At 54.2% G+C, this 27728-nt stretch overlaps 1 protein-coding gene across 1 annotated transcript; it reads right to left on the bottom strand.

The window, feature by feature from the left end:
* Window positions 1-593: 593 nt before the first annotated feature.
* On the bottom strand, window positions 594-6401 carry KLHDC7A (kelch domain containing 7A). The gene has a single exon (XM_037500457.2). It carries the CDS (start codon window positions 6396-6398, stop codon window positions 4035-4037), a length of 2364 nt encoding a protein of 787 aa, XP_037356354.1. The 5' UTR covers window positions 6399-6401; the 3' UTR covers window positions 594-4034.
* Window positions 6402-27728: the final 21327 nt, after the last annotated feature.

Raw genomic sequence — 27728 nt, 5'->3', positions numbered from 1 at the left:
ATTTTGAGGTTGGGAAAGTTTAAGATTTGCATTGATTTCAAAGTTCAAGGACAGAGCAAAATCGACTAGCATGGATAGAGAAGGGATGGGGCAACCTGGGGGAGATGGTGGAGGCTCCAGTGCCTCTAGAGAGGGGAAAGATGGTGGATGGGAGGATTCAAGTTTACTTCTAAGGAAACCGCAGGCCTTTGGAGTTTGCCATTAAGGCAAGTTTGCTTGGACTCTTTGAGCCGCAGTTTGTTCACCTGTGAAATGGGTCGTCGTGGGGATGGGGGAAGTGATGTGTCCACAGCCTCTAGTCCCAGCAGGGTGAGTGCAGAGCCTGGCTCTATGTCCGGGGCACCTGCCTCAGGTCCAGCTCCAGGAGCACTGAGGGCAGGAACCCTGGGATGGCCCCTCCAGTCACCTTGCCTTTTTTGCTGGCCATTTCCAAAGGCAGCTCCCGTGTTTACGTGGGTGTGAGCCCAGGCCCCAGCCCCAGCTTCTGGGGCAGTTTCAACAACCTTGCTATTCCAGACAGGACCTGGAAGGCGCTCCTCTCGTAAATATTGATGGAGGCCCCAGACAGAGAGGAACAAGAAAACAAAGGATGCTTTATTTATGATAGAAAAAGAAACCAACAGGAGGAAAAAAAAAAAAAACCCATGAAACTACAGGCCCAACAGGAGGGGGAATGTTTAAATAAACCACGGTCCACACACCCGGCAGAATATCGTGCAACCATTGAAATGATGTTTACCGAGGGTTTGTAATAACACGGGAAAGTGCTTATTCTAAAAAGCTAAGTGGGAAAAAGGAAGCAACTGAATTGTGGATTCAGCATAATCACACCTACGCAAAAATCAAGCCAAACAAGAATTATACATGGAGGAAACAGACCATAGGGACGCGCCGCAGCGGGGGGGTGTCTTCAGGTGGTAAAATTGGGGAGTTTTTTTATACTTTTCTGTTTTCCAATTTTTTCCTATAATGGCATGCTTGGCTCAACATGGAAAGCAGCTCAAACTTCAGCGTTGCTTTTTCCTCAAGGAAGAAAGGACTTTTAGTGGGAAAGCAGGACAGTTGACCCACGGGGAAGCCAAGGGACATGCAGGCCATGCTGAGGCTGAGGGCTAGGGGTCAACACACCAAGGTCAAGTGGAAACCCTGAACTCTGACCTCTGGAGTCCCCTGGAGTGCTATGGGTGGGCTGACACCAGCCGCACGGCTTAGCAGTGGCATCTGGGATGTCCTGGTGGCGACTGTGACCCTCATCCTCTTCTCCCTTGGACAAGTAGCTTATCTCATCCATGGGGCCTCTTATAAGTGTTGGCAGTGGAATTCTCGCCCTTCCATGAAAGGCTAAAGCACAATAGCTGGGCCTGCTCACGTTACTCACGATGGAGCTCCTTGGAGGTGGTCCAGGCAGGCTGTGCGGCAGGCCTGGCCTTTTCCAGGCCCCAGCCAGCCCCGGTGTCGTCTGTACCCCAGATTCCCATTCTGCTTAGTGTGTTCTTACAGCATCACTCTAACCGCCCTCCCCGCCTTGTCTTTCTCCGTGGCACTTATGCATCGAGGATCCTGTTATTCATGAATTTGGTTTTTACAGTTGCTTATTCTGCGCCCTCACCCCCCAACATGCGAACTCCTTTAGGGGAGGGATCAGCTGCAGCTCCAGGAAAGTTGCCTGGTCTACACATCCTGTAGGTGAATCCTGACCATCACGGCCCCCAGCTCCCTGGCTCCCCCATAATGCTCTGACCCTCTAGTCCCTTAAACTCAGCTCCTGAAACCCAGGATGGTGATGGGAAATCTATGGGTTGACACTGGAGTCTGACACTGGAGCAGTTCTGAGGTTAAAAGGGCACCATCAGAAAAGATGAGATGATAGGTGATTGGTTAAGCATGTCTGCCCAGGGACCAGAGGAGGGGAAATCTCAACTCAGTCTCAGCTCATCTCAGGACCAAATCTTATCACGAAGACCACACCCAGCAGCTGTCGGTCTGGAATGCACTTGCTACTTTATTCCGGAATCCTTGCCCACACTCAATCCCCAGAGTGATCCCTAGTTTACCCTTGGCTTACTGCCTGACCCCACATTCTACCCAGCTTGGATGAGGTTGGTTCTCATCCTGGCTCCTCACTGGCCTGCTCTTGGAAGCTGGATGGGACTCCATCTGCCCCCAACTCCCAGATGGGGTTCTCTTCCCAAACACACTCCCCAGCCTGGCATCACAATGCACTGTCACCTCCCGGCCACCCCCTCCCCCACCATGGAGAGTCAAGCCTGAGTGTTGACTTTGAGCTTGAGCCTGACCTTGGTGTGGGAGGAGGTTACTCTCCTAGCACCAGCCACAGTCTCAGCTAACTTTCCTCTCCAGCCTCTAACTGAGCAGTACTCTAAACACTCTCGCCTCCCAGACACTAGAATAGGGAAAGTGGCCTCGCGTGCTCCAACGAAAGTTCTGGTCTCCATGCCAACCTCCTCATTCTTCGTTTCAATCCCCCAGCTTCCAAAAGAGCCCTCAGCCTCAGCACAGCTGCTGTGGTGACACAAGCTTCTGCTGGGACTCCCAGGAACTTGGGAAGAATTTTCTCCAGGTGTTCTTGTTTATCTCCAAGGCAGAGAAGGACTCAAGTTGCTCTTCCCATTTTCAAGATAGGGACCCTGAATTCCATAGCATCCTTCTAACCCCCCTTGTCAGGTCTGCCTGGTGCACCTGCCGTCTCTGCTGCTTTCCTCCATGCTCCTGGTCACTGTAGAAGTGGCTCCAGCCCCCGGCGCTGGTGTGCTGGCGAGCATCACCGTCCCCCGAGCTGTATGCACCTTCCCTGGAGGAGGAGCGGGGCTATGGCAACAGATTGGGCCAGAATCTCTTTCTTCCCTCCAGGAAAAGTGGGTAACCTCCTGATTGGGGTATCTCTTCTCTAGGATTTACCAAATCCAATGTGAAAGGATATCCCCATCTCCTGATGGGCCACTAAAGACCCTGAGCTCCTCAGTTCCTTCATGGACTTGCCCCGCCTTGGTCTCCTGTCTGATGAGGCGGCCCAGGTGACCACATGGCCCAGGGAGGGCAAGTTATGCCATCCCCTCTCACCAACCATGGAGGGCAGACTGGGGGTGGCTGCCCCGACTCACAGATGTGAGGGCTGGGTGGCCTGGAGAGCTGCATTGTGAAGGGTCCTGAGATTGGGAGAGAGCTCACTGGTTAAAATTCAAAAGGCACGAGCAGGCACCTAGGGGGACGGTGGCCCCACGATCACCCCTTCTCTTCAGCTCTCCTGAGACTTCATATATAGAATCAATTGTGTTCTATTGAATGGACCTGCAAGAAGATGTGCTTTTTCAAATGGATGCTAAAAATGGAGGCTTCTTTCTAGTATACTAGAATTCCAGGTAATGAGAAAAAGCAAAGTGGGCTTTGGTAAATTGACTGTACTGGCGAGAGTCCCTGTGGGCAGCTTCAGCTGGAGCTGTTCTACTTCTCCAACCCTCTCTCCCTCTGGTGGGGATTCTGGGGGCTCCCCGGGCTCCGCCTTAGTCCTGCTAAAAGGACCTTCCTTGATTTTTCTCACCTGTGGGTGCAGCTGCTTCCGGAGGGGGCCAGTGTTAGTGTTAATGAAGTGGTCTTGGGGGGCTTGAAGAGCTGGCCCATCTCCGGTGGGGTCAGCCTGAGTGGTCCCTGGGGGTCAACTGGCCTCTGAAATGTGCTTGTGATAAACCTGTGCTCCCAACCATGGCTCACCGCCCTCCACAGCCGCCCCTGCCACCGAGTTCAGATTTGAAGCTAGGCGGTGGTTCTCCCTGCAGACCAGGGAGGGTGCCCTCTGTCTTGGAACATCAGTTCCTTTCTAGTCCTCTCTTCAAACGGGGCCTCTGCACCCCGCCCCGAGGCACAGACGCAACTCAGGGACCTGACAATGGAGTGGGTAGGACGAGAATCCATCCCCTGCAGGCCGAATCCCTGGACCCCCTGCAGGCCCACCGACCAGCTGTAGGGGGGTGCTCTATGCCTGCCAGTTTTGCAGGAGGAGCCCAGCAGAGGGGCTGCTAGACCCTGGTCTGAGGCACAGTGGGGTTGGGCAAGGTCAGGACAGTGGGCAGGAGCGTGCCCCGCGGGGAGGGGAAGTGCCGCAGCTCCTTGGGCACAAACCTGGGCGAGACGTGGTCCGCCAGGAAGCCCAGCGTGCGCTGGCGCCCCACACAGTAGACGAGGTTGTCCACCACGGCGCATTGGAAGGCGTCCGGGTAAGGCGTCCGGTACGTGGCACACTCGTACCAGAGGCGGGTGCTGGCGCTGCAGCGGTACACGCTGAGGCCCAGGCTGCGGTTGAGGTCAAAGCGGTAGAGGAAACCGCCCACCGCCACCATCTCGGCCGTGCGATCCTTGCCGCCCGCCGTGGGGCCTGCCCGCCAGCACTGCTCCCGCGGGGAGAAGCGGAGCAGCAGGTAGCGCAGCGTGCCCCCCGTGAGGAAGAGCTCCCCCGCGCAGGCCGTGGCCGTGTGCGCCACCGCGAAGGTGTCGTTGGGCAGCGGCGGGACGAAGGTCCAGCGGTCCAGGCGGGGGTCGTAGCACTCCACTGTGTGCTGGCACTCGCCCCCGATGGCGTACAGCAGCCCGTCCAGGGCCACCAGCCGGCAGTGCGGCCGCGCCTGGTTCAGCGGGCACACCTCGCTCCAGATGCCCGTCAGCGGGTTGTAGCAGAAGACGCGGCTGGAGGGCTGGCGTCCGGGCCCCTGGCAGCCAGACACCACAAACAGATAGTTGAAAAGACTGCAGAGGGCACAGCCCCGGGACACAGCCTCAGGGGGCAGGTGCGCCAGGGGGTGCCAGGCATCCTGCTCGTCTTCATAGCAACAGAGGCGGCCTGAGTCTTCCTGGGGACATAAGTCGGCCACCACCAGACGCTTGCGACCCCGGAGCCGCCGCTGCAGGATCAGCTCCCGCTCCGCCCCGCTCAGGCACCCGTAGATGTCCGGGTTGCGCAGGACCTGGAGGTAGTTGTCGCTCATCACCTTGTAGGCCGCCTCCTTTAGGGCCTCCAGGTTCTGCCTCTTGGCCAAGTTCAGCACCTCAGAGCAATTGCCCAGATCCAGGTGGATTTTGGGGGCCGAATCAGGGGTGAGCGGGAGGTGGAAGAAATTGGTTCCTGCCACCAGCTGCACATGGGGCTCCCCACTGTTTCCGGCTGAGCTGGACCCCAGAGATCCTGGAGGATGTGAGCTGGGCAGAGCGCTCTGGTCTGAGCAGGATGGCGCAGGGTCCCCAAAGCTGTCAAGCTGCAGCTGAAGCTCTGGGTTTTCCACGATCTGGAGGAGGCTCTCCTTCCTGCTGATGCCTCGCTTAGGGGGTGGCGAGGCAGGCTGGGGGCAGGCGGCTGCTTCGGCTCCGCCTTCTGTGCCATCAGCTGGGTCTTCCCAGGTTGCCCCTGTTCCCTGGGGGCCTGGCACAGGGGGTGCCACCCCCCCCAGGGCTGCCGTCCTGGGGGTCATCATGTCCCTGGAGGTGGCCTGAGAGGTAGATTCGACATAGTAATCGTACACTTTGCCCTTCAGCCTGGGCTTGGTCCCCTCCACCTTCTCCTGTATGAAATTCTCCTCCACTCGGACCCGGGCCACGGAGGAGAAGGTATAGGAGGCATTGGCAGCTCCCGCCTGTTGGTGCAGGGCCAGGTCTGAGGAAGCCTGGAGGGCCCCGTCCTTGTCCCTGCTGACTCCCGTCACTCCCGGGTAGATCCAGCTCCGGTTCATGTCACTCACGCCTTCTGTGTGGGCCAGCCCGTGCTGGTGGGGGCATTCCTGCTCCCCAGTCCCTGGCTGCTCTGGGGTTCCCCTGTGCTGCCACGGTGCTGGGTCTCCACCTGCACCACTGGCATCGGCCGCAGCGAGGCCGATTGGGGACCTTTCGGGTTCACTGCCCAGATGGGGGTGGTAGGGCAGCTCGGGCTTACCGCCAACAGCTGTTCCAGCTTCTTGGCCGCTGCAGTAAGGAGGCACCCGGTCAAAGTCTGGGCACGGCCCGCCTTGCTCCTCACTGGCGCCTTTTCTCTCAGGCTTCCCGGCTCTGGGGGAGGCTCCTGGTGCCAGGACTTGGGAGCCCCCTGGGGTCTCCCAGATGTAGCCCAGTGGTGCTCCGGTCCCGGTGCTCCCCCTCCGGTGTCTCAGCCCCCAGGGAAGTGCTCCCAGTGGAGTTCTGCGGATGGCAATCTGTCCCAAGTCCTCTGCTTCCTCCTCCTCCTCCTTGGGCTTGGTGTTCCTGCCCCCGAGAGAGGTCCGGGCAGGCCTTGACTTGTACAGCTTGTAGGCTGCGGTCACCAGGAGCAGCGCAGCAGCGGACAGCACCACCTTGCCCGTCAGCTGCATGTTCAAATGCCAGTCCCGGGGCTCTGCTCCTCCTCCTCCACCAGGGAGCATGCTTCTCAGGCCAACCTGGGCCCAGGAATGTCAAGAATCCGATTAATGATTGCCCAATAGGGGCCGTTCCGGTTCCTGCTGAGCTGAGCGGGAGGGAGGGAGTTTGGGGCTGGCTCTGGCCAGCAGGCTGAGAAGTTGGAGCAAAGGTGACTTTGAGCTGGCGGAGGGTGGAGGGCGGCCTGGGCCCCTGGCTGGTAGATCTCACAGCTGGCTTCCTTGGATTCCTCAATGCTTTTCTTGCGGATGGGTGGGGGGTCTGCCCGGGACTGAGCTTGTGATCAGCCACCTGAGCCGGCAGCAGCTGGAGGAGGGTAGGAGTGTCCAGTGGTACATGATGAAGGAGGAAGCTCTTAGCCAGCAGCCACCGGATGCCAGGAAAAGCACGGGGTTGGTTATTATTTGTATATGCTTTATTTTCTCTTTTGCAAATCCACTGGGCTAAGAGGGCTGGGTGTGGCGAGTTGTGGGGCAGGTGGAGCGACAGAGGTGTGGCCTGAGATCTCCCCAAGTGTGTTTCCTTCCCAGGGGGGTCTGCAGGTCCTCCTAGAGGGGTCAGCATTTGCAGCTGGGAGGCTGAGCCAGAGACTGCAGCCAAGCCACCTGACCCAGCTCTCGAGGCCTCTGCCCGCCTTCCCTGCCAGCCGGGTGTCCTAGGAGAGGCTGCTCTTCCTGAGAGGAGCCGGAGGAAACAAGCAGTATTGTCCCGGATCAGAAGAGGTGGAGGGTCGCCCTCACCTTGTGCAGTGATAGGTTGAGGGAGTCCCGCCCCATCTCGCTGTTGCTGTGGGGTCTGGATCCAGACGACCTGGCTCTGCCATTCCCAGCTGTGTGTTTTAGGCGAGTGACTGCCCCTCTCTGTGCCTCAGTTTCTGCATCTGAAACATGGGGTGACAGCATACCCACCTCATAAGGTTGTGATGAGAACATGGTGGGTTAATGTGTATAAGATCCTAGGGCTGAGCTCCACCTTGTAAAAGCTTAGTAAACATTAGCTATTCTCTTTCCCCTCCTCCTCCTCCTCCTCCTGCTCCTGCTCCTCCTCAGTATCATCATCCCTCCTGTCAGTCATCATCAGCTGGGCTTTCTGAAGTGTAGATGTAGTTCTGCCCCTCCCCTCCCCCCAATCCAGGCCTCAGGACTCCCGCAGCCAGGGCAGGGTCTCAAACTCATGCTGCCTGGCAGGGCTGGGCAGATAACGTCCACCAGTGAGGACACTGGGCTGGTGGGGCCACTCAGGCAAGTGGGCACCGCCTGATCCCCAGATTCTTAAAGCACAGGGACCTGGAGAGGTGGCAGTTGCCAGTGCATTTTACAGGTGAGGAAACTGAGGCTGTTCCAAGGTCATGTAGGTTGTGAGTGGCAGAGTCTCAGGTGTAACCAGGTCTCTCCAGCTGCGTGGCCCATTGTCATCCTCTGGGAAGAGGGAGAAGTATAGGTGATAGGCCCGGTGGTGCAACCGGGGCTCTTGGGCTGATGTGGGGCCTCCTGAGTTACCATTGCAGGGGTAGGAGCACGTGGGGACTCCTGTACTCTCAGACAGGGGGAGACTTGTGGCATGCCCCTGTGGTGTGCAGTGAGCTGGCACTGTGCCCTCAGAGGCCAAGCAGGTGGTGTGCTGCTTCCCACCCAAGAGACCCCACTGTACCCCGGAGCACGCGCTCCCTGCAGCTCTGCTAAAGCCCTTCCAGCCAGCCAGCCCATCCCCCATGGGAACCATACGCCTGGGTGCGGGATGTGGCCACACCTGGGGCCCTACGGCAAGGAAGGGGAAGGTGGGCAGACCCTGGAAACCAGAGACACAGTCTCAGCCTCAGGGGGAGCTTCTGTCCTGACCTGGAAGATGGGGCACTCGCCTGGGACCTGGCCAGCTGCCAGTATCACAAAGGAAAAGGGAATGAGCTGAGTTGCCAGCAGGTGCTCACTGGCGAAAAGTAATGAAAAGTAAAGGGACTATGGGCCAGCCAGGGAGCCAGAGCAAGGGGCATCAGAACAGGGGTCAGAGAGGGCTCCAGGGAGGTGTTGAGTGTTGATGAAGGAAGCAGGGGCCAAGGTTAATTTACTGATTGATTGATTGATGATTGACTGAACAAATATCCACCAGAGGCTTGCCATGAGCCAAGCCCTGCCCTGGGATGCAGTTCACAGGCGGAGGAGACATCCCTGACCCCTGCAGCTCTGTAGACAGCAGATTCTGGGGGAAGAAGATACAGAGTGGAAAGATGGGGGCTGTGCTGTTGGGGGGCTCCGAGAGAGAGTGGATCAGGAGTCCGGCACCAAGTCCAGACAAGAGAAGATGGAGAGGATGCTTGGTGTGGTGGGGGGGGGGGGGGGGATTGGGGGGGAGGGGGAGAGGCCCCAGAGGGAAAATAGCAAGACTGAGGAAAACTGGGAAACTGGGGGCAGGAAGAACCATGACGGAGCACAAGGACCACCTGGACCGGCTCAAGGGTGCAGGGGGTTGATACTTGGGGTCACCTGGCTCTGATTTGAATGCGGGATGATCATGCATTTGCTCTCACCTTCCCACGTTGGAAGGCGAAAGCCACCCCTGTGAGCCCGAGCAGAGGAGGGCCCCAGCGCGTGACACTTCCCTCGGGCCACCCTCCGTCAGGGACCGGCCAGCGCACCGCCTAGGGCTGTCCTAAAACGCAGCTTTCGTTATTACTCAGTTGTGGCGCGTCGGCCCCCCAGGGATGACTGCGGTTGAAAGACAGTGGGTTTCAGCTCCAAGAAGGGCCCGTGTGCCCCCAGCCCCGAAATGCCAGGCGGGGAACAAGAGGAAGGGGTGACCAAGAACCTTAATTGTAGTTTTTGTGGAGGCGTGGGCGAAGGCTGAGGGCAGGCTAGTGTGAATAATGTCAGGGTGCCCTCCGGGCTGTCTTCAGCGGCCCGGCGCTGGTGGAGGTGACTGGCGCAGGGGGTCGTTGTGCAGGGCCCCCAAGAGCACGGAGGGCCTGATGAAAGGGAGGCGGGGGGTGTTGTCTCATTTCCCCGTGAAAGGGACGATCCCAGGGCCCTTTTCTCTCTTTAGGAAGCAGCCAGTCCCGGGAGGGGCAGTCCCAGCCTAGTCCAAGGTCAGAGGGCCCCGATGCCGCAGCATCAAGAATACAGACGCTAAGCGGGTGTCGATACTACGGAGACTCAGGAGAACAGGAGAGGGAAGAACAGGGGTTCGGGGCCACTCTGAGGAGCCGCCTCCCGGGCAGGGCTGTTCGAAGTGAGTTTTCATTTCTACCCCGAGGTCTCATGGCATCCGGCAGGTGAACACGACACCCCTGCTAGCTGCCTTCAAACGCCATAAATTACAAGTTTTTTTTTTTCCCCAGTCCGTTTGGAAAAAGTGAAATGAACAAATGAAGACAGGAACGAAATTAAAAGATAATTGGAAGTCTATATTGGGCTTCTGTGAATGTGCGTGCCGCCAATCTGGTCTCTCCGTGCGGGCAGGATAAATTGAGAGCGCTTCGGTTGGCTCAGGGGGTGGATAAAACAGTCAGAGACAAATGCGTGCCATGCAAATAAACAGGCCCATCTTCAAGTGATTAGACTTGAATTCCATCCCATGGCGCCTCTCCTGGTCCGCGCAGCCTGAAGGTCTGTGTTTTCCAAGGTGGAGGCCCCGGCCAGGCGTGCAGGGCCTCAGGCTAGGAGGACGTGGGTTTACACACACCCACCATGCATGCACACATGTCCCCGCACACATGTGTGCACACTTGCATGTGCACACACGGGCACATGCGGAGTAGCGTGAACGTGTGCGCACATGCGCACACACACACACACGCACTTACTTGAGGGAGAGTGTGGACCTTTGGAGTTCAGGAACCATCCTGGTTTGACCCAGGGGGGCCTGAGGCCTGGAGAAGGTGCCAGTCTAGCTGGCGGGGCTAGAACAGAGTGTTTGGGGTGCGAGGAAGGCACAGATCAGCAGCTACTCACCATCTCAAGAGTCTGAGTGTGTGGGGGTGGTTTTACAGGCTTTTACACTTACCCAGGGAGCTTTCCTGGACAGTCTCTTTCACATTTGAGTTGTTCAGCATCCCCGGGGCTCCCCCAGCTGGCAGGTGCTGCCAGGCCCACCCTGGCTGGTAAACTGCTGAATATTTCCACTCTGGTTGAAGATCAGTGCCCCAGCCCATCGGCTTGCCTGTCGTCTCCCCAGGGCCCCTGGGTTCTCCCCACCATTTATGAATTAAAAGTCTGTACAAGGCTCCTCTGGGGGGTTGCCCGGCCTTAGCTGGCCTCTGCCTCCCGGGTCTCGTTCTGCCCTCTCGAGGCGGGGTGCTGGTGCAGGAGATCCTGGGCTGAGGCTCTCATAGCTGTTGTGAGCTTAGCTCTGCCCCGGGCCCTTTGGATTCTGCCACCAGGTGTGGCTGCTGTTATCACCGTTTTCTAGGTGAGGGCACTGGGACTGGCAGGAGGCCAGATGATCTTGCCCAGGTCCCACAGCTTGTGAGTGGCATGCAGAGGGGATCAAATCAGTCTCCTCGTGACCTTGCCCCTGCCCCTGGCCACACCACTGTGATGCCAGCCGCCTTCTGAAACCCCGGGTAGGAGCATTGCTGCTCCCCCAAGGGACAGTCCCTCTTGTTCCTTCAGGTCTTGGGATGAGCAGAGGTCCGGGGCAGATGGTGCCAGGACTTTGGAGAGGGTAAGGCATGGCACAGATGTCAGAAAGAGAGTCTGGCCTGGAAAGGGAGTTCTAAAGAGTTGGAAATGCCAAGGGCAGGAAGAAATGTCCCACTTACAATTTCCACCACACAGGCCATTAGGAAATGGAATAATGGCATATGGTACGTGCTTGCGAATTTGATGGGGAAATTGAACGTGAAATGATTCTGGGGTGCCGTCTCGGGTGGCAGAGAGCATCCTGATTTCTTCTCCTGGGGTGAGATTAGTCGAAGCAAAGGCAGTCTCCTGAGGTTTGAGTATGCAAAGTGGCATCAGCCCGCCTGTGCCCAGGGACAGGGCTTGCACTGAACACTCAGATGCTAAGAGTCGGTGTTTACCGGCACCTGCTCTGTCGGACCCAGGATCCACAGAGGCTGCAGGCACCAATTCTTTTCATCTTCACGCTGGCCATGCAGGGGTGGGAAGGTCACCCATTCTGCATGTGGGGAGGTGGAGGCTCAGGTTCCTGCCCAATGCCAGGTCTGCTTTCCCCAGAGTCATTCTTTAGAAACGCTTAGGACTCCAAGAAGCATCGTCTAGGGGATGGGCAGTGCCCAGGACCTCAGGCCCCAGAATCCTCATGGAAGCCAGACCCCATCATATATGAAGCACTGTAAACACCGGGGTCAGTGCCCCACCTTGCTCAGGTTCCCAAGGATCAATCAAGTGTATGACCTTGAGCCTCATCAAGGGCATGTGTTAGCTCCTCCCCATGGCGCGAGAGAGGTTCCCCCTTGACATCTGAGCTCCGGCAATGACCTGTAGCTGTCGCTGCTGATTCTGACTATGGACTCTGCCTGCCTCAGTGTCCTTATCTCTCAAATGGGAGTGATGCCAGCACCTGACGACTTAGTGAAGGGAAAGTCATCAGGCTGCAGGTGAGGGCGCCTGGTCTATGGCAGTGAGTTGATAAGCATTTATAGCCCAAATCAATGGATCATACTAGAAACACTATTGCCCAGGTCTGGCAGTGTGTCTTGCCCTGGGCTAAGCGCTTCAGAGGCAGTTTCTCATATAAGTGAATTTTTAGAGCCTTGCCAAGCGGGCAGTTACCTGTTTCATGACGAAGAAACCCAGAAGGGTCAAGTTACTTGCCCGAAGTCACACAGTTTAGAAATGCCAGGCCTGAGAGTCAAAGCAGGCTGCTGTAGCTGTGAGGACCTTGCTCCGAGCCAGACTGTGCCCCCTCCTGCAGCCCCCCGCCATCCTCCTGCAGCCCCCCTCCATCCTCCTGCAGACCCCGCCATCCCCCTGCAATATTCCTGATAGTCATCAGCCTGGTCTGTGGCCTGCCAGGGGCGGGGAGCCCCCTGAACCCCCTGGTCCACAGAGCTCTGTCCTGGCAGCTCACCTCCCCCTTCCACTCTTCTGTCTCCCCCACATTCCAGATCTGCCATGTGCTGGCTCCAGGGTGTCCTGTGGCTCCCCGTGGCTTCTCCCATCAAATCTAAATGCCTCGGTCTGCTCTCCGAGGTCCTTTTGACACCCCAGCCTCATTTATCACTGTTCCCAAACACCCGTTCTGCTCCAGCCAAGCTCATCCGTTTACTGTCCCCTCGTCCCTGCTGTCGCTCGGGCCATTTCTCCCACTCACGGCTCTCTTGCCCTCATCTCTGCACTTCCAGTTGCTTTGGCCACCCCCCAGACCAGCCCTGGGGCTTCTCTGCCGGGATGCAGGCCTGGGGCAGGAGGCCTTCCGTCACCCTGGGTCCTGGGCCCCTCTGAGGACCTACTGGAACTTCTGCTCCCTTGGAGAAAAGTGCACTTACACTATTCCATGTGCAAGTTCTGGAAATCCCCAGGCCCCCAGAATCCTGGCTAAGATCCCCTGAGCTCAGGGAGGGCACATACATAGCTTTTGGGGAACATGGATTGGACTGACTTTTGGGGTAAGAAATAGGCCAGCAGAAAGTGGCAGATTTTGAGGTGTGTGCTTTCAGCTTTTTCTGTGCAGAAAAGGTTTCCTGGCCAGATGAGTTTAGGATGCGCTGCTTGGTGACCTGTGAGCTCAGTTTCTGTATTTGTAAAATGGGGCCAATAAAACCTACTTTTATATAAGTTGGCAGGATGATTGGATGAGTTAAGATGCATTGAAGAGCACTCTCTCTTTGGGCCCCCACATCCTGTATTCTTTTTGGGGAACTACCAGAAGAAAAAGAAACAGCACCCCGGTGCTTGTGCTTGCCCCCAGAGGGCAGTGGGCCCCCAGGGAGCCTGGTGGGTGTGGCTGTGGCTCCCAGCTGCTCCCCCAAGCCCACAGAGTGGGAGTGAGTGTGGGCCTTGCTGGGAGACAGGTGCTGCAGCCCCGATTCTGCAACTGACTCTGGTCTCCCCCAGAGAGAGAGTGCCCAGCGGCCCTGTGAGGCATGGAGGTGTGTTTCCTAGCCCAGTCTCTAAATGGAGCTAACTCAGCGCAGCTGGGGGCTCACTGGCCCATTAGCCCTGCCCTGGCCAATTGCAAGACAATGCTCTGCAAGGCGCCGCTGCCCAGGTGTGCAAGAGGTGGGGTGTGGGGTTGGGGGCATGGCCAGCCACGCTGCAGAGAGGGCAGGGTGCTGCAGTGCCAGGCAGCCAGGAGGCTGGGCCTGAGGCGGAGGGGCTGCACCTGGCATCTACTGGTCCTCTGCTAGGGTGCAGTTGCCACACCTGGTTCTGGAGATGGGAAACAAATGGAGGTTGAGCAGTTTTGCTACTGAGCCCCTTCTGGGTGCCAGTCACTGGGCTAAGAACTGAACATTCTTTGTCACTGACCTTCCTATAACCCTGTGGCCAAAAAAGGGCTTTGTGTTCAACCAAATCCTGGCTCCGGCTCCTCTTCTGAGGAACTACATTTCCCAGACCCCCCTGCGGTGGTGGTGGGGGGAGGCATTTGATGGATTTATGACCTAGGCAGGGCCAGTAGCAGTGACCGGAGAGTCTGCCTCTCCTCCCTGCTCCCCCTGCTGTGGAAGAGCCAGGACTTGGTGGGGGGGGGGGGGGGAAATCCGAGCTGAGTCGACAGGGATTTGACAGGTGGATGAGGTCGGGAAAAGATGGCAGAGTAGAGGCCTGCTGGGTGCAAGGTGCCGGCCTAGAGACATTTCTGCAGAATTGCTCCTGAGCACGGCAAAGGCTGTGGGATGTTGAAGTGGCCAGAAGGTGGGAATGAGACGAGAGCAAATGAGTGGTCCTAGAACTTAAAGCAGGAGAGATGGAAATAAGAGCCCAGGAGGGACGTCCCTCTATTAGAACATTCCAAATAATGTGGAGGGGCGGTTCTCCCCGCCGGCCCCAAGACCCGGGAGAAAGTGACGGAGCTGACAGTTCCAATCTGGAGAGGGGAGAACCTAAACATGATTCCTGGTCCATGTCTCCAGGCGTGACCCCTTAATTTCTGCCCCCAGCCCCCAGGGGCACATTCTCTTCTCGCCTGTGGTCTGAGCTCTAAGGTGCCTGGTTGCATCACGAAGCCGGTGCGTCGGGCTCTGTGCTGGTGTGTCGGGCTCTGTGCTCTGGCCTGGAGGGGAGGTGGCGGAGTTGTTTGCTGAAGGGCTGTTTTCCTGGTCTAGGCTGTGACCGGGTGACGCTGCTTGTTTTCTCTTCTATCTTGGGAGGTGTTGAGTTTCCTTTCCTACCACGAAGGCTGGGGCAGCCTCGGCTTCCTGGCCTCCAGGCAGCGGGCTGGTTTTCCAGGAATCAGAGCTCCTCAGGGTGAAAGAGACCCGGGAGACCCACCATCTGCTCTCTCGCTCTCTCATGCTGCAGGTGAGGAATAAAGTGCAAAGGGAGGAGACGCCCCCAAGTCAGCATGACAGGGAGCAAGCTGCCGTTATTGGGGGCACTGAAAGTCTGCCTCAGGGACCTGGCCTCCTGCAGGTGCCCTTATCCCCCCACTCCTCACCCCTGCTCCTAGCCTGCTGCCCCCACCCCAGAGCGAGCCAGCAAGCTAGGAGCCCCCAGTGCTGTTTCACAAGAGACCCTGAGGCCCAAGAGGGAAGGGGCCCTGCACAGTCCCTCAGCTCAGAGATGGCAGGACAGGGGTTGCTGCCCTCGGAACCCCTTCATCTCCAGGCAGTGTCCTCCAAGAGGGGAGAGTTTCCTGCCTGGGGAGCGTCCTGCCTGGGAGGGCTCCTGAGACAAAGGCCTGTTCAATAGGGCCCCCCCACCGGGGGCCTCTCCAAGGGCTGCCAGTCCAGGGAGGTCAGAGGGCAGAGGGCAGGCTGTGCAGCGGTGGGGTGGGGATATCTGCTTGAAGCTGGCACTTGCTTGTAAACGTCTGCTGAATAAAGGAATAAACAGGAACCCAGATCACAACCAACATCATGAGGTGGGGGAGGGACTGAACAGTAGGCGGCTGTGTTGGGTGACACAGGGGATGCAGGGGAGAGGCAGGCTGCTGTCTCTGGGCTCAGCCATCCATTCTTTCAGCTGTTCTCAGGACTAGAAGGACAAGTGAATTGTGTTGAGTTAGATATCAGATAAGGCTTGGAAATAAAGCAAACAAAAAGAAAGAACAGAAAACTGTTCCCAGGGTAGCTGAGTGATTGCAGATCTGTAATCTCTAAAACACAATGACCAATCATCTCCTTCACCAGCCAGCAACTCCGGGCTTGCATCCTGACTGTCATGAAATAAGTGTGCATTCTTGGCAAGTGATTCTGTTCTCTGAGTCTGTTTCTGCATCTGTGAAATGGGTTAGTAGGAAATTTCATGGCTGCAATGCAAATCTGAATGTTCCATCCACAAGTGGGGCATTGCTGAGGACAGAGGGTAGAGAATCGAGGTTCTGTCAACCTTGGGGCCCCATCAGAGGCCTCCCCGTCCTGCCAGAGGCCATGGAGGGCATCTGTAGGTGGGTTCCCTAATCCTCTGCTTTTTCTCTGGTCTTGCTTCTGTCCCTGGGCCAGTGCCCCGGGAAGCTGTGCAAGCCCTTTGCCAGCCTGCCCTTTCCTCTTGGCCTCAGTTCCTTCACGCACTACAACCGGTCATTATTAATTCTGATGAGGAAAACCTTGCCATTTATTTTGCCTTCCACACATGCCAGGCTTGCACAGTGCTAAGTCCCTCATTTAATTCTGAACAACCACTATCCTGCCAAGTAGGTACCATTATTACTCCTAAGTGGGCAAACTGAGGTTCAGAGGGGCTCCATAACATGGAGTGGGGACCAGAAGTATCTGGGGGCACTGCCACTCTACATGCAGTACCTGGCCTGGGCACCCACTAACTGCTTTCTGCCGGAAAGGTTATAGCCAGGGTGGGAAGGGGGCTGGAGCAACTGCCTCCTGGAACTGGTTTTACTTGCTCTAGGTCTGCGTGGAAGCCAAGTCTGAATGCCCAGGACTTGGGAACTGCTCTTTCAAGAACCTTCTAGTCACATGTCTTTTGCCTCTGTGGGCGGGATGAGGCTGGTACCTGACAACCACAACCAGCAGTAGTTCCTGCGTGGCCATGACACAGGATACAAGGCAGGGACCAGAGATCTGGGCTAGGAGCTGCTCTCTGGGCCATCTGCTGAGTGGCTTGGGGTCAGGTTTTCCTGCTCCAGCCTCAGTTTCCCCATCTGTAAAATGGTGTGCTGGGCAGATCCTAGCAAGGGCAGACCCAGTACATGGTCAGGGAAGCAGTGACGCAGGTTTGATGGACATGGCAAGCCTGATGGTAGGGGCTGTGTGAGTGTGTGAGTGTGTGTGTGTGTGTGTCTGAGTGTGTGTGTGAGTGTGAAAAATGTGTGCAAGGCAGGGGTGAGGAGGAGCTGGGAACTCTCTTAGATCAGAGGGGTTGACGTGTGAAAGAGAGAGGGGCAGGAGCCTTCGATGGACAACAGGAAACCAGGTCATTGTCCTGGCTATAGCACCCACTTGCTGTGTGTCCCTGAGAAAGCTGCACCCCCTCTCTGGGCATGCGATCTTTGTCAGTAAGAGAAGACTCTCTGGTCAGCTATTCTCTAGGGCTGTCTGATTCTGCAAAGAATTGCTTGGATACTACCAGAGTGGTCAGGTGACTGGTGACACGAAAGCAGCCCCACGTTGGGAGGATCCTGGGTCTCGCTGGTCATGTGATCCTGGGCCAGTCCTTTGCCCTTCCTTGGGGTCAGCCCCTCACACTTTAAGGGGCTCATGAAATTTTTTATTAATAAAACATTCATAGAATAGGGGCCTCCCTGGTGGCGCAGCGGGTTGAGTGCAGCGCTGTGAAACTGCCCGCAGTCTCTGCAGCCCGGCATTGATTCCCGGCCGGCCAGGGAGCTACCCACATGGTGCAGCAGACCTCTCCTGCCTCGCCCGCTGCTCCTCTCAGCAGTGTGTTTTGGTCAAGCTCCTTGTTCTGCTCCCTGCTCTGTCTCTGGTGAATCCTTTTACCCTCCCGCGCCTCTGGCCTGCACCCCAGTTCTTGTATAAATGAAAAATAAATCTTTAAAAAAAGTCATAGAATATAATCCACTCTGGTTATAATGATGCTTATGCCAATGCAGTCATAAAATATAATTTAAAAGATTTGTTAATGAAAGAAGTGCTGTGTAGCCCGGCTCTTCCAGGGTTTCTTCCGGCACAGACACTCTGGTGAGCTTTGTGGGACTTGGCACCTTCAACAAGATAGAGGGGGCCTGCAGCCCAGACTCCCCAGGAGAACTTCTGCCCTTTTGGCTTGTTCCAAATCTCTCCCCAAGAACAGGCTTCTCCCCTGGATGCTCCAGGATTTTCTATTTCCACAAAGGTGGGCTTTGATGCCAGCAATTCTGGAAGATACGCTGGAGTCAGCCTGAGAAATGTCAGAAGGGCTTGTTCTCATGCAGGGCTGCTTGCAAGTGGGGTGCTCCTGATGGGCAGGGACCCCATTCCTGTGGCTCTGGAACTGATAGCTCCGTCAAGAGTGAAGGCAGGATGGCGTGTGCCCTCCACTCCCTGCCAACCTAGGCCACTCGGGATGCAGTGACCCCATCCACCACCCACCACCCACCAGCAGCACTTCGAGGTGCAGAACTTTCTCCTTAATTCTTGGACAAGCTGCTTGGCCTTTCTGTTTTCCTCTCTGTAAAATGTAATACCTGTACCTGCCTCCTGAGAATTCTGTATGTTAATATCTTGAAAGCAGGCCTGCCCAGAGGTGTGCGAAGGGTTAGCTGGCCAAGTCTCTCACCCATCCATCTATCTCTGGTACACTGTGCTTTTGCCAGGAGCCTCCAACACCAGGACTACAGCCTAGGGTGCGGAAATGAATAAGATGTGACTCTGTCCTCATGGAGCTCACTGCTTAACAATAAAAAAAGTCACAGATCATCCTCTAGGGCACCACCAGGTAAGAACACACCTGGGTGTGCAGAGGGGAAACTCAGGCACCTGCCTGGGAAGTGGTCTGAGGAGACCTTGCTTATCCAAGGCCTTGAAGGTTGTGGAAATTTCTAGAAGATAGGGGAGGAGGAAGGGATTTCTAGGAAGGGGGAGGAGAAAGAAAAAGGTGTGGTGGAGGCACAAACCACGGGCCTTACTCTGATGTGAGTGGGTGTGGTTGGTGAGCATGCTGGCAAGAGGGTCAGGTTCAGTTCAGTGAGCGTATTGATGACTTCCACAGCCAGGTGCTTTGCTGAGCACTGTGGATACAGGGAGGGAGACACAACCTCTGCTCACGGGGATCTCAGATGCAGGAGAAACAGACAGTCATAATTATTTCATTCATTCACTTACTCATTCTGTAAATATGTACTAAGCATGATGTACTGGCACCAGTAATGCTGCATGAGCAAAATGAAACTCAGCCTGGCCTTCCTCTAGCTCACAGTCTGGGGAAGCAGACTGTGGATGATATCAGATATTTATAGTCTGAGGGAAATACCCTAAAAGTGGAGCACTTGACTCTGAGAGGGAAGAAGTGAGGCAGGAGACCAATGTTGCAGTGGTGTGGTATTCAGTCTGGAGCTTCGTGAACTGGCTCAAATCCTGGCTCTACCACTTGTGAGTCTTATGCTTGGACAGAGAGGTTTCCACTTAGATGGATGTGCAAAGGCCCTGTGGCATGAGTGTAAACTTATGCAGACAGGAGAGCCAGGGTGACTGGGGGATAGAAAGAAAATGGTTAAAGCTGAGGATGGAAGGCAAACCAAACTTTAAACAGCTCATGATAGGCTTTGAAGCAGAATGATGGATAAAGGAACTTGAACACAAACTGAGAATTACCTTGTCTGCTTTGCATGGAGGCAGATGGAGATTTGGCGAGATTTGGCCAGACCAATCTTAAAGACCTAATCCATATAATAATAATCTGATCTAGCACTGGCTTCCTGTGCCAGGCACCAATCCAAGCACTTAATTCTCTCAAGAAAGCTTTGTCCTAGGTATTCTTAAGGTCAGGAGTTGGCAGATGAAGAAATTGATACACAATCTTCTTGCCCAAAGGTAGAAGTGGTTGAGTTAGGACTTGATCCTAGGCAGCCTGGTCCGAGGGTCCTTGCCAACCCTAAAAATCCAACAGCGGGGTCTTGAGAACACTGCGGCCCCGCGGGTGTCTCAGAGAGGAGCTCCTGCTGTGCAATCCCGTTCTGGATGTCTGCGCGCCGCTAATGGAAAAATACCCCGTGCCTTTGAAGATGATAGAGTTGTGGCTATTTTAGCCTGACATGCTGAACCCCCTGCTGGGCCTGTAGTGTGAGATGAAAAAGCAGCAGAGAAAAGGAACCGAGGGATGGTGTGTATGTGCACCTCCATGTGTACACGTGTGTGCATGTCTGTGTGCAGCATGCATGCATGCTGTGTGCACATTGTGCATATGTTAACGTATCTGCCTGTGCTCCTGCAACTTGGATCTATGTTCCCTTGACTAAGCTCCTCCTTCTCCCCCAAACAATGGCCATAATGTGACTTTCATAGAAACTGCCCAGACAGTCAGGACTCAAATACCAAAAGACAAGTAACCCAATTAAAAATGGACAAAAGGTTTTGGGCCTCCCCTGGTGGTGCAGGCGATTGAGCGCAGCACTGTGAAGCTGTCCACGGCCTCTGCAGTGCCGCCGGTTTGATTCTGGTCAGCCAGGGAGGGTCCCACATGGTGCGGCAGACCTGTTGTGCCCATGCTCCCCTCAGCAGTGTATTTCATCAGTCTGCCTGTTCTGCTCCCTGCTCTGTCTCTGGTGAATCCTCTCGGCCTCCCGCACGTCTGGCCTGTACCCCGGTTCTTGTATAAATAAACAAAAAATCCTAAAAAGAAATGGATGAAAGGTTTCATAGATATTCCGCCAAAGTTGTAGAGATTGCCACCCCTTCCCCCAACGCGTAACTTAAACTTTTAGTTAGAAAAGTTAAACTAAGCAGAATCAAATATGAAGCGCCCTTTGATCTGCCTTCTCCCTGGCTTGTCTGGCTTATTCTTTGTGATTTATTCTCCACTGCACTCCCGGGAGCCTTGAGAGCTGTGTTACATCTCTAACAAGATTCTCAGGTTGATAACACCAGGGCCAGCATCTGCTGGTCTTTACTGGCTGTTAACCACAAAGGAACACTCTGTCGAGGAAGGTAAACACCGTAACTCATGACACCTCCACTGCCTGGGCCTCCTCTGCAGAGAGAAGCACTCACTCCTGTCTCATCCCCAGCTCTCAGATCCCTCCTCCCTGCTTGTATAATCACAGCACCCCCCCCATGCAGGGAGCCCCCTTCTTTATGGCATTAACCCAATCAGGACTCCCTTGGTGGCGACTTCAAATAACATCAGTCATGAGCGAAAGGCAAAGGAAAGCCGCATGAGAGACCTCTCCACACCCAGTAGGTCGGCTGTAATAAAACACAACACCGAGCCCTGGGGGGTGGGGCATTGAGAGCCGTGTGTTGCTGGCGGGAATGTATAGGTGCAGCCGCTTTGGAAAAGAGTCTGGCAGTTTCTTAAAAAGTTAAGCATAACTTTAGCATACATAGAAATTCCAATCTTAGGAACCTACCCGTGACAAATGAAAACTTAAGTTCATGCAAGAACGTTCACAGCAGCACCATTATTCGCTGGAGCCCCGAATTGGAAGCCACCTAAATGCCCATTGAGTGGTTAATGGACAAGGAAATGTGGTCCAGCCCCACGATGGCATCCTACGAGACTTATCAATAAAAGGGGCAAAGAGCTGATACCCACGGAGCGTAGATGGACCCCGCACACGTCGTCTAAGTGGAAGATTCCAAAGACTCGCTCTTGCGTGATTTCATTTACAGACGATGTCCCAAAGAGACAAACCACAGACACAGGGGAGGGGCTCGTGGACCCCTGGGGCTGGGCGAGGGCCCGGGAAGCGATAGCTAATGGGCACCGGTGTTCTTGGCAGAATGAAGGAAATGTTCTAAAATTAGATTGTGGTGATGGTCGAACCATTCCATGCAATTTACTAAACATCATTGAGTTCTCCACTTAAAACGGATGCATTTCATGATATATTGATTATACTTTAATAACGTTAAAAGTAGATCTAGTTTTCACCATAGCACATCTTTGGAGGGAACTAGTGAAGAAATTCCTGCGTAGGGCCTCCTCCCTCTGCAGGGAGGTGACAGAGAGGACCCCAATGTGTGGCGCAGCCCCAGGCCGAGTCCTCAGCCACTAGCTTGGCAAGTCTGTCTGGGCCCGAGTGTGCTCACCTGAGACGTGGGGATGACACCCACCTCCTAGGGTGCTTGGGGACTGAAAGGGGGTGACGAAAGGGTTAGCAGGTGCCTGGCACAGGGACAGACCCTCATTATGTGCTCTGATCCTTTCTAGGGGAGCTACAACTGAACTCTTGGCCTGACTGTCGAGATGCTATCTCTGGGAAGGAAAGGGATTAACTCATTGATCAAACCTCTCTGAGCTCCTGCCCAGTTGGGTGTATGAATGTGTGGATGAGCAAAACCCTGTCTGTTTTCAGGGACTCAGGCTCAAAGGGGGTATGGTCATTTGCAAGGCACTTCGACCAGTGAGGATGGGGAATAGCATTAAAGGCAAGGGCTCGCAGGAGAGGAGTCCAGAGGGAGTGCAGAGATATAAAGAATCTTCCAGAAGGGGCAGGAGTTAAAGAGGCAAAGGAGGAAGTGAGTATCCCAGGCTTGCTCAAGTCCACGTCCCTCAGAGAATATAATGAGAGCGAGGAAGAGACTCTCAGGCCCTTGGGTTGGAAGGCAACTTTCAAGGTCATCTTGGCCATCACCCTGCTTGCTGGGGCCTGGACTTCAAAGGGTTTTGGCCAAGGAAGCAGCTGCTTCTTAACTTCACGTCCCTTTGAAGATGAAGCCGTCGACAGCAACGCTTCGTGACTTGCACAGAGAGTTGCCATGAAAGTTCAAGTGCCCCAGGGTCCTGTGAAGCACGCAGGGAGCAGGGATTGGATCTGTGTTGGTGGAAGGAAGGCCAAGCCAGGGAGATCCTGACCATCAGCCCATAGCAGCAGATGCCAGCATGCTGATGTGGGCAGGGGCAGCCTCCCACCCCAGGAATACCCATGAATGCAGAGAAGGAAAAGTATTAGCACCATGGGGCCCCTGCTCTGGGCATCTGCTTTGTGCCAAGGACTTTGCTGGGGCCAAATGGAGGGCTCAGGGAGGAGCGAAAGCTCATCCTCATGGACGCATAAGCAGCCTGGTGCTCTGTGCTTTTAAGTGACATGCCCAAGGTCACACACGACTGGAAAGCAGTAGGGAAGGGGTCAAGTTCAGCTCCGCTTTCCCTGAAGTGCATCCCAGGCCTGGCTCATCCCAACCACATCACGTCAAGCTGCTGGATCCTGACATACTGGTGCAACTGGCACCTATGGAAACCCTGCAGGCATTTAGATTACACAGGGAAATTTCTCTTGTCATCATGAGTTATTTTTTAAAATATAAAATTAAATACAAGAAAAACTGAAATTGCAACAAAAAATAAGCATGAAACAATACAATTTGAGGAACAGGATAATGACTCATCTGAAGACTCAGGCAGCATTTTGGGTCTGTTTTTCCAGACTCTTTCCTTGTTTTTGCAAACCATCTAGGATCTAACATATTGTGCCCTATTTTTTCTTCTCAAAATTGTATCATAAACATTTCCTTTGCTACTTTAAGTTCTTTGTAAACATTTGGCGGTGCCATCTTCATCAGTCTGAATGAGTTTATTTAACCCATCTCCTGCATTTGGATATTTTACTGATTTTCTTTGCCTTTTTTTTTTTTTTTGACACAGCATTTTAAATATCTCCTGACAGGTGAAGGAGCATAGGACAGCTCCCTCGGGGCTTATGATGATACACACCAGCACTCAGATGCTCAAGCCCAAAGTCATCAAAGGCTACCTCCTCTGAGGCAGCCAAGCATGTCCCAGGCATGCTCCATTTAGCCCTTCCAAGAATGCTGGAAAACCACAGCTCTCCCCATTTTACCAGGGGGAAACCAGGGCTCAGGGGGTTACTCTAGCTCAGTCAGCTAGAGTTGAGCAGAGTCTGAGGTGAGTGCTTCCCCGAGAGTGACCAGATGATCATAGATCTACTCCATGAGATGAGCCTTCTACCCCAAATAGCACACCAAGGCCCTATTGGTCCTAAGGGAGCAGTGGGTCCAGCCTGTTGTTTGGGGTGACTCAAATTCCCAAGGGAGGACTATTCCCCTGGGTGTTTACCCCATCTAACGCCCCTCCCATCCTGCCCTTCCAGAGACTGTTGCCATTATAGGATTACCCTTGAACTCACTCTAATTCAAATTTATTTTAACAAAGCAAATAATTTCCTAATTTTTACACCCAGCCCTTTGTTAATAGCCAATAACTTGGGGAACCCTCCTGGGATGTCACGGTATCCAGGTTGAAGACAGTCAGTCCAGAATATGGAGGAGAACCAGGACATTATGGAAGTTTCTGGAGCTGCCAAAAGCAACCCTAGGAAATCCCTACACTAAAAGATCCTGCAGTTGGATCAGAAGAGAGGCCCTCACCTCAACTAATCTGTGAAACAGGTATCAAATCTGCTGAATATTGCTCTGAGGGTTAAGTGTAATAGGCAACAATAATAGGTAAAAAAAACCCACTGAACCAGAGAAGAACAAAGTTCACTGCGTCTGGCACTCCTTTCCTTCCCAGGCACCTAGGGGACTACATTTCCCAGCTCCTGACAGTGTCATGTGTGCTAGCTCTGGCCAAGGGAATACAGAATACAGGCCACATCTGGCCAACGCATTTGAAAGCACCTGTTCATTCTCTATCCTGTCTCTTACTCTAGCTGAAGACTCTGGAAGCCACACTATGGGAGAGCAGCACACAAAGTGGTGGCACCTGCATCCACCTGGACCCCTTGAGCAGCAATATCTGCCATATAACAGCTGAGAGAAATAACCTTTCTTGTGTTGAGTCCCTGAGATTGCAGGGATATTTGTTACTGCAGCATAGCGTAGACTATTCCTGACTGATGAAATCATGGGCCTGGCCCATGGTAGAACCTCATGCTTTTTACTTGTCCTCTCCCTTCGAGGTTTAGATAAGGCATAAATCACCTGCCAACACAGAAAGGGAAAGTAGACTAGAGAAAGATTTCTTATTCTTGGAAAAACCCCTGTGTCCCAAGATGGATGGAGCCTTCTGAAAATCTCAAGTGCTGTGCATTCCCAACATCCAGGTTAGATAAGAAGAAGGTGTTCTTGGTTGATAATCAATAACAGGCCCTTTCAACAAAACATCCTGAGAGAATTTTATGGAGGTGATTGCTAAATTATCCTCTCAGAAATGCTCAGAATCAAAGCCTAGATTGTCACAGCCAAAGGTCTGCTTAGAGATTACTCTTATGGAAGGGAAATAAGGTTTGTGAGTCTTAAGTTTATGTGTTCAACTTGGCGAGTGTGCGGTGAAACACCAGGCTAGGTGTTGCTGGGGGGCATTCTGTAGACATGATTAACATCTACAATCTGTAATCTTTAAGTAAAAGCGGTTACCCTCAGTAATGAGTCATTGTAGGTGGGCCTCATCCGATTAGTTGAAGGCATTAATAGCAAATACTGAAGTTTTCAGGAGAAGCAATTCTGCCTCAAGATTGTAATAGACAAATCCTTCCTGAGTTTCTAGCCTGCTAGGTTGGCTTACAAATTTCACACTTGGCAGACTCCACAATTGTATAATTGCATATTTAACCCAGTTCCTGAAATTTAATCTCTCGCTCTCCCTCACCCTCTTTGTCTCTCTCCCTCTTAATGTCTGCCTCTCTCTCTACATATACATCTATTTTATTGATTCTGTTTCTCAGAACCCGAACTGATACAGAGTTTTCTCCTTCATGCTGATCTGATTAGTAGTGCTGCCTTGAAGGCTGTGTTAAGAAGGATTCTGAGGCCACATCTATGCTCAATGAGTAAGAGTAAAGTTCCATCAGAGCAGAGAAGTTCTGTCTTGTGAATTATCCTTGCTCCAGTGCCTAGGACACCACCTGCTGTATAGGCAGTGCCCTGTGATGATAAATGCATTTGTTGAATGAATGAATGATCACTGAGCAATGTCTGTCCTGGGCACAGCAATGGGGGAAGCATACTGTTGCTAATTCATTTCACAGAAGAGGAGAATGAGGCCCAATGGGATCTTCTTACAGCCACACAGCTCACGAATGGGGGGGATATGCAAATGTTAAACACACATTCTCTGACTCTCTTGCCCTGAATTCTCCACTATCCTGTTTTAATAGGGATTTGAAGAGCAAAAAATTATCAGGAGACAAGAATTGTCTTGGAAAAAGAGGATCTGACTCTTCATTGCCAAGAATGGCTTTGAAGACATTTCCAGGGCGCTCATGGGCACAGAACTTACTTGAAACCCTCCCTGCTCCTGGAGGCTGCCCTTTTGCCTTCTCAGGTAGTGTTGCCCTTGAGCTGTGCAGGTCCCCCCCAGGAGGACACTGCTGGAGGTAGTGAGGGGCTCCCCACTGGGGCTCACAGTGACCGCACCAATGACACATCTCTGGCAACGCCCAGGCCTGAGGGCTGGGCAGGGCAATCTACAGGCCCCTCTGGGAGTGTGGGTTGCCCACCCCACCCTAAGTGAGGTTTTCTGGTTGTAGCAATGGGGAGTGAGCGGGTGATGGTCAAGGCTCTTGACAGTACCGAGGGTCAGCCTAAGGGCCTGGCACGCAGCAGAGCTCCTGTGGAATGACTGTTGAATGACTGATCTGCTGCCCAAGGCAGATGGAGATTGGAAGTAGGGGGAGACAGAAATGTCCAGGTTGGTCAGCTTGGTCCCAGCTTGTCCAGGCCGGGTCATCGTGGTCACTGGCCCATCCTGCTGCCCTGAGGAACCTGATTTCATTTTGAAAGTATACGACTGGCCTTTGTACTGTGGGACGTCCTTGTCCCTCTCTGTCACTGTGTCCCTGCTGCAAGGTGGGGCTGTGGGATGGCTGCTTCTCATCACAGGCCAGGCCCTGATGCGGGTTTCAGTCCTGGCTTTGGGGGACCTGGGGCCACCAAGACATTTCTCAATCTGCCTGTCTGCCTCTGCAGAGGAGGGTGAGAACAGTATTTGCTTTAGGAGCCTGTTGAAGGGAGTTACGACATGGGAAGCTCTGCAAATAGAGGCAGGTAGATAGTAAGTGCTCAACTAACACTTGCTACCATTAAGCAGGGGACTAAGATGCCCCCACAGGTAGCTCCATGTTCTGCTGCCTGCGGTCTCCCCACAACCACATGTCTGGCCACTCACTTTTCAGAAACACTGAGCCTCTGAGATATGGGGCGACATGCTCTAAGTGAGCGTGTGAAATCCAGCTGGTATGCCAGGAGGTGGGCATGCTCCTGGGGCCAGGAGAAGGGAGGGCAGAGGTGTGGCCGGTCCTCTCAGCCTTGGTCAGGGTTGTCAGGTCACATGGAAAGTGATTTTGATTATTTTTGTTTCTGGGGAAGCATCCAGTGCACGTGTGTGAGGGGCTGTGTATTTCCCAGAGGCAGGGCTGTGCTGGCAGAGAGCAGCTGATCAGAGGACCACAATCGGCCTCCTTGGGACCCGGGGTTGTTGCGCCCCCAGTGCTCTGTATCCCCATGCGACGGGGCCTTGCTCTTTGACTAGAACTGGCCTTAAACCCGAAGCTGTTCCTTGCGACTGTTAGATCTGCCCCGGGGTCTTCCCCCAACACCCCGCCCCCCCACTCCAGCCTCCCGGTGTGCACAGAGCAAGCAAACTCATTTCAATATTAGCAGAAGTGAGGGCGGATTAAGAAGTGAAATTTGTGTTAGGGGAAAAATAAGTTCATCGAATGTACTTCAAAGCCAAATTGAAATGACTTCTGGATCCTCTGCTGGTTTTGGATTATCGTTGCCTGGATTCCCATCTGCACGTATGGATTATCTGGATCTGGGTGAGCAGTGCGCTAGTTCCTGGAAGGATGGGATGGGGGGCTGGATGCCAGACCTGGCTTCCCTGCCAGGGTAGGGTCCGCTGATTGGGGAGGGGGTCAGCCCCTCTTGGCAGCTGGAATGTATCTTACAAGTTTGGGCAGCGGGAGGGAAATCAGGGCCCTTTGATGAAGCTCCAGGTGCAGTAGCAGAGGGGACTGATTGGGAGGGAGAAGGCATCTGTTCTGAAAGGCAGGCTGGGGAGAAAAGAAAGTACTAATCAGGCCATGAATGCTAAACTCCAGGCTGGTGTTCACCAGGGGGCAGAGGGTGGAGGGAAGGGCCGGGCAGGAAAGGAAGGAGCTCTCAGAGCAGAAGAAAACCCACTGTGAGTATCTACTGG

This window comes from Talpa occidentalis, unplaced genomic scaffold (genome assembly GCF_014898055.3).
Source record: "Talpa occidentalis isolate TD23 unplaced genomic scaffold, MPIMG_talOcc4v2.1 talOcc4.9, whole genome shotgun sequence".
In the NCBI taxonomy this organism is placed as follows: Eukaryota; Metazoa; Chordata; class Mammalia; order Eulipotyphla; family Talpidae; genus Talpa; species Talpa occidentalis.
The sequence above is the reverse complement of the archived record's forward strand: the minus strand, read 5'-3'. Positions and strand labels throughout refer to the sequence as shown.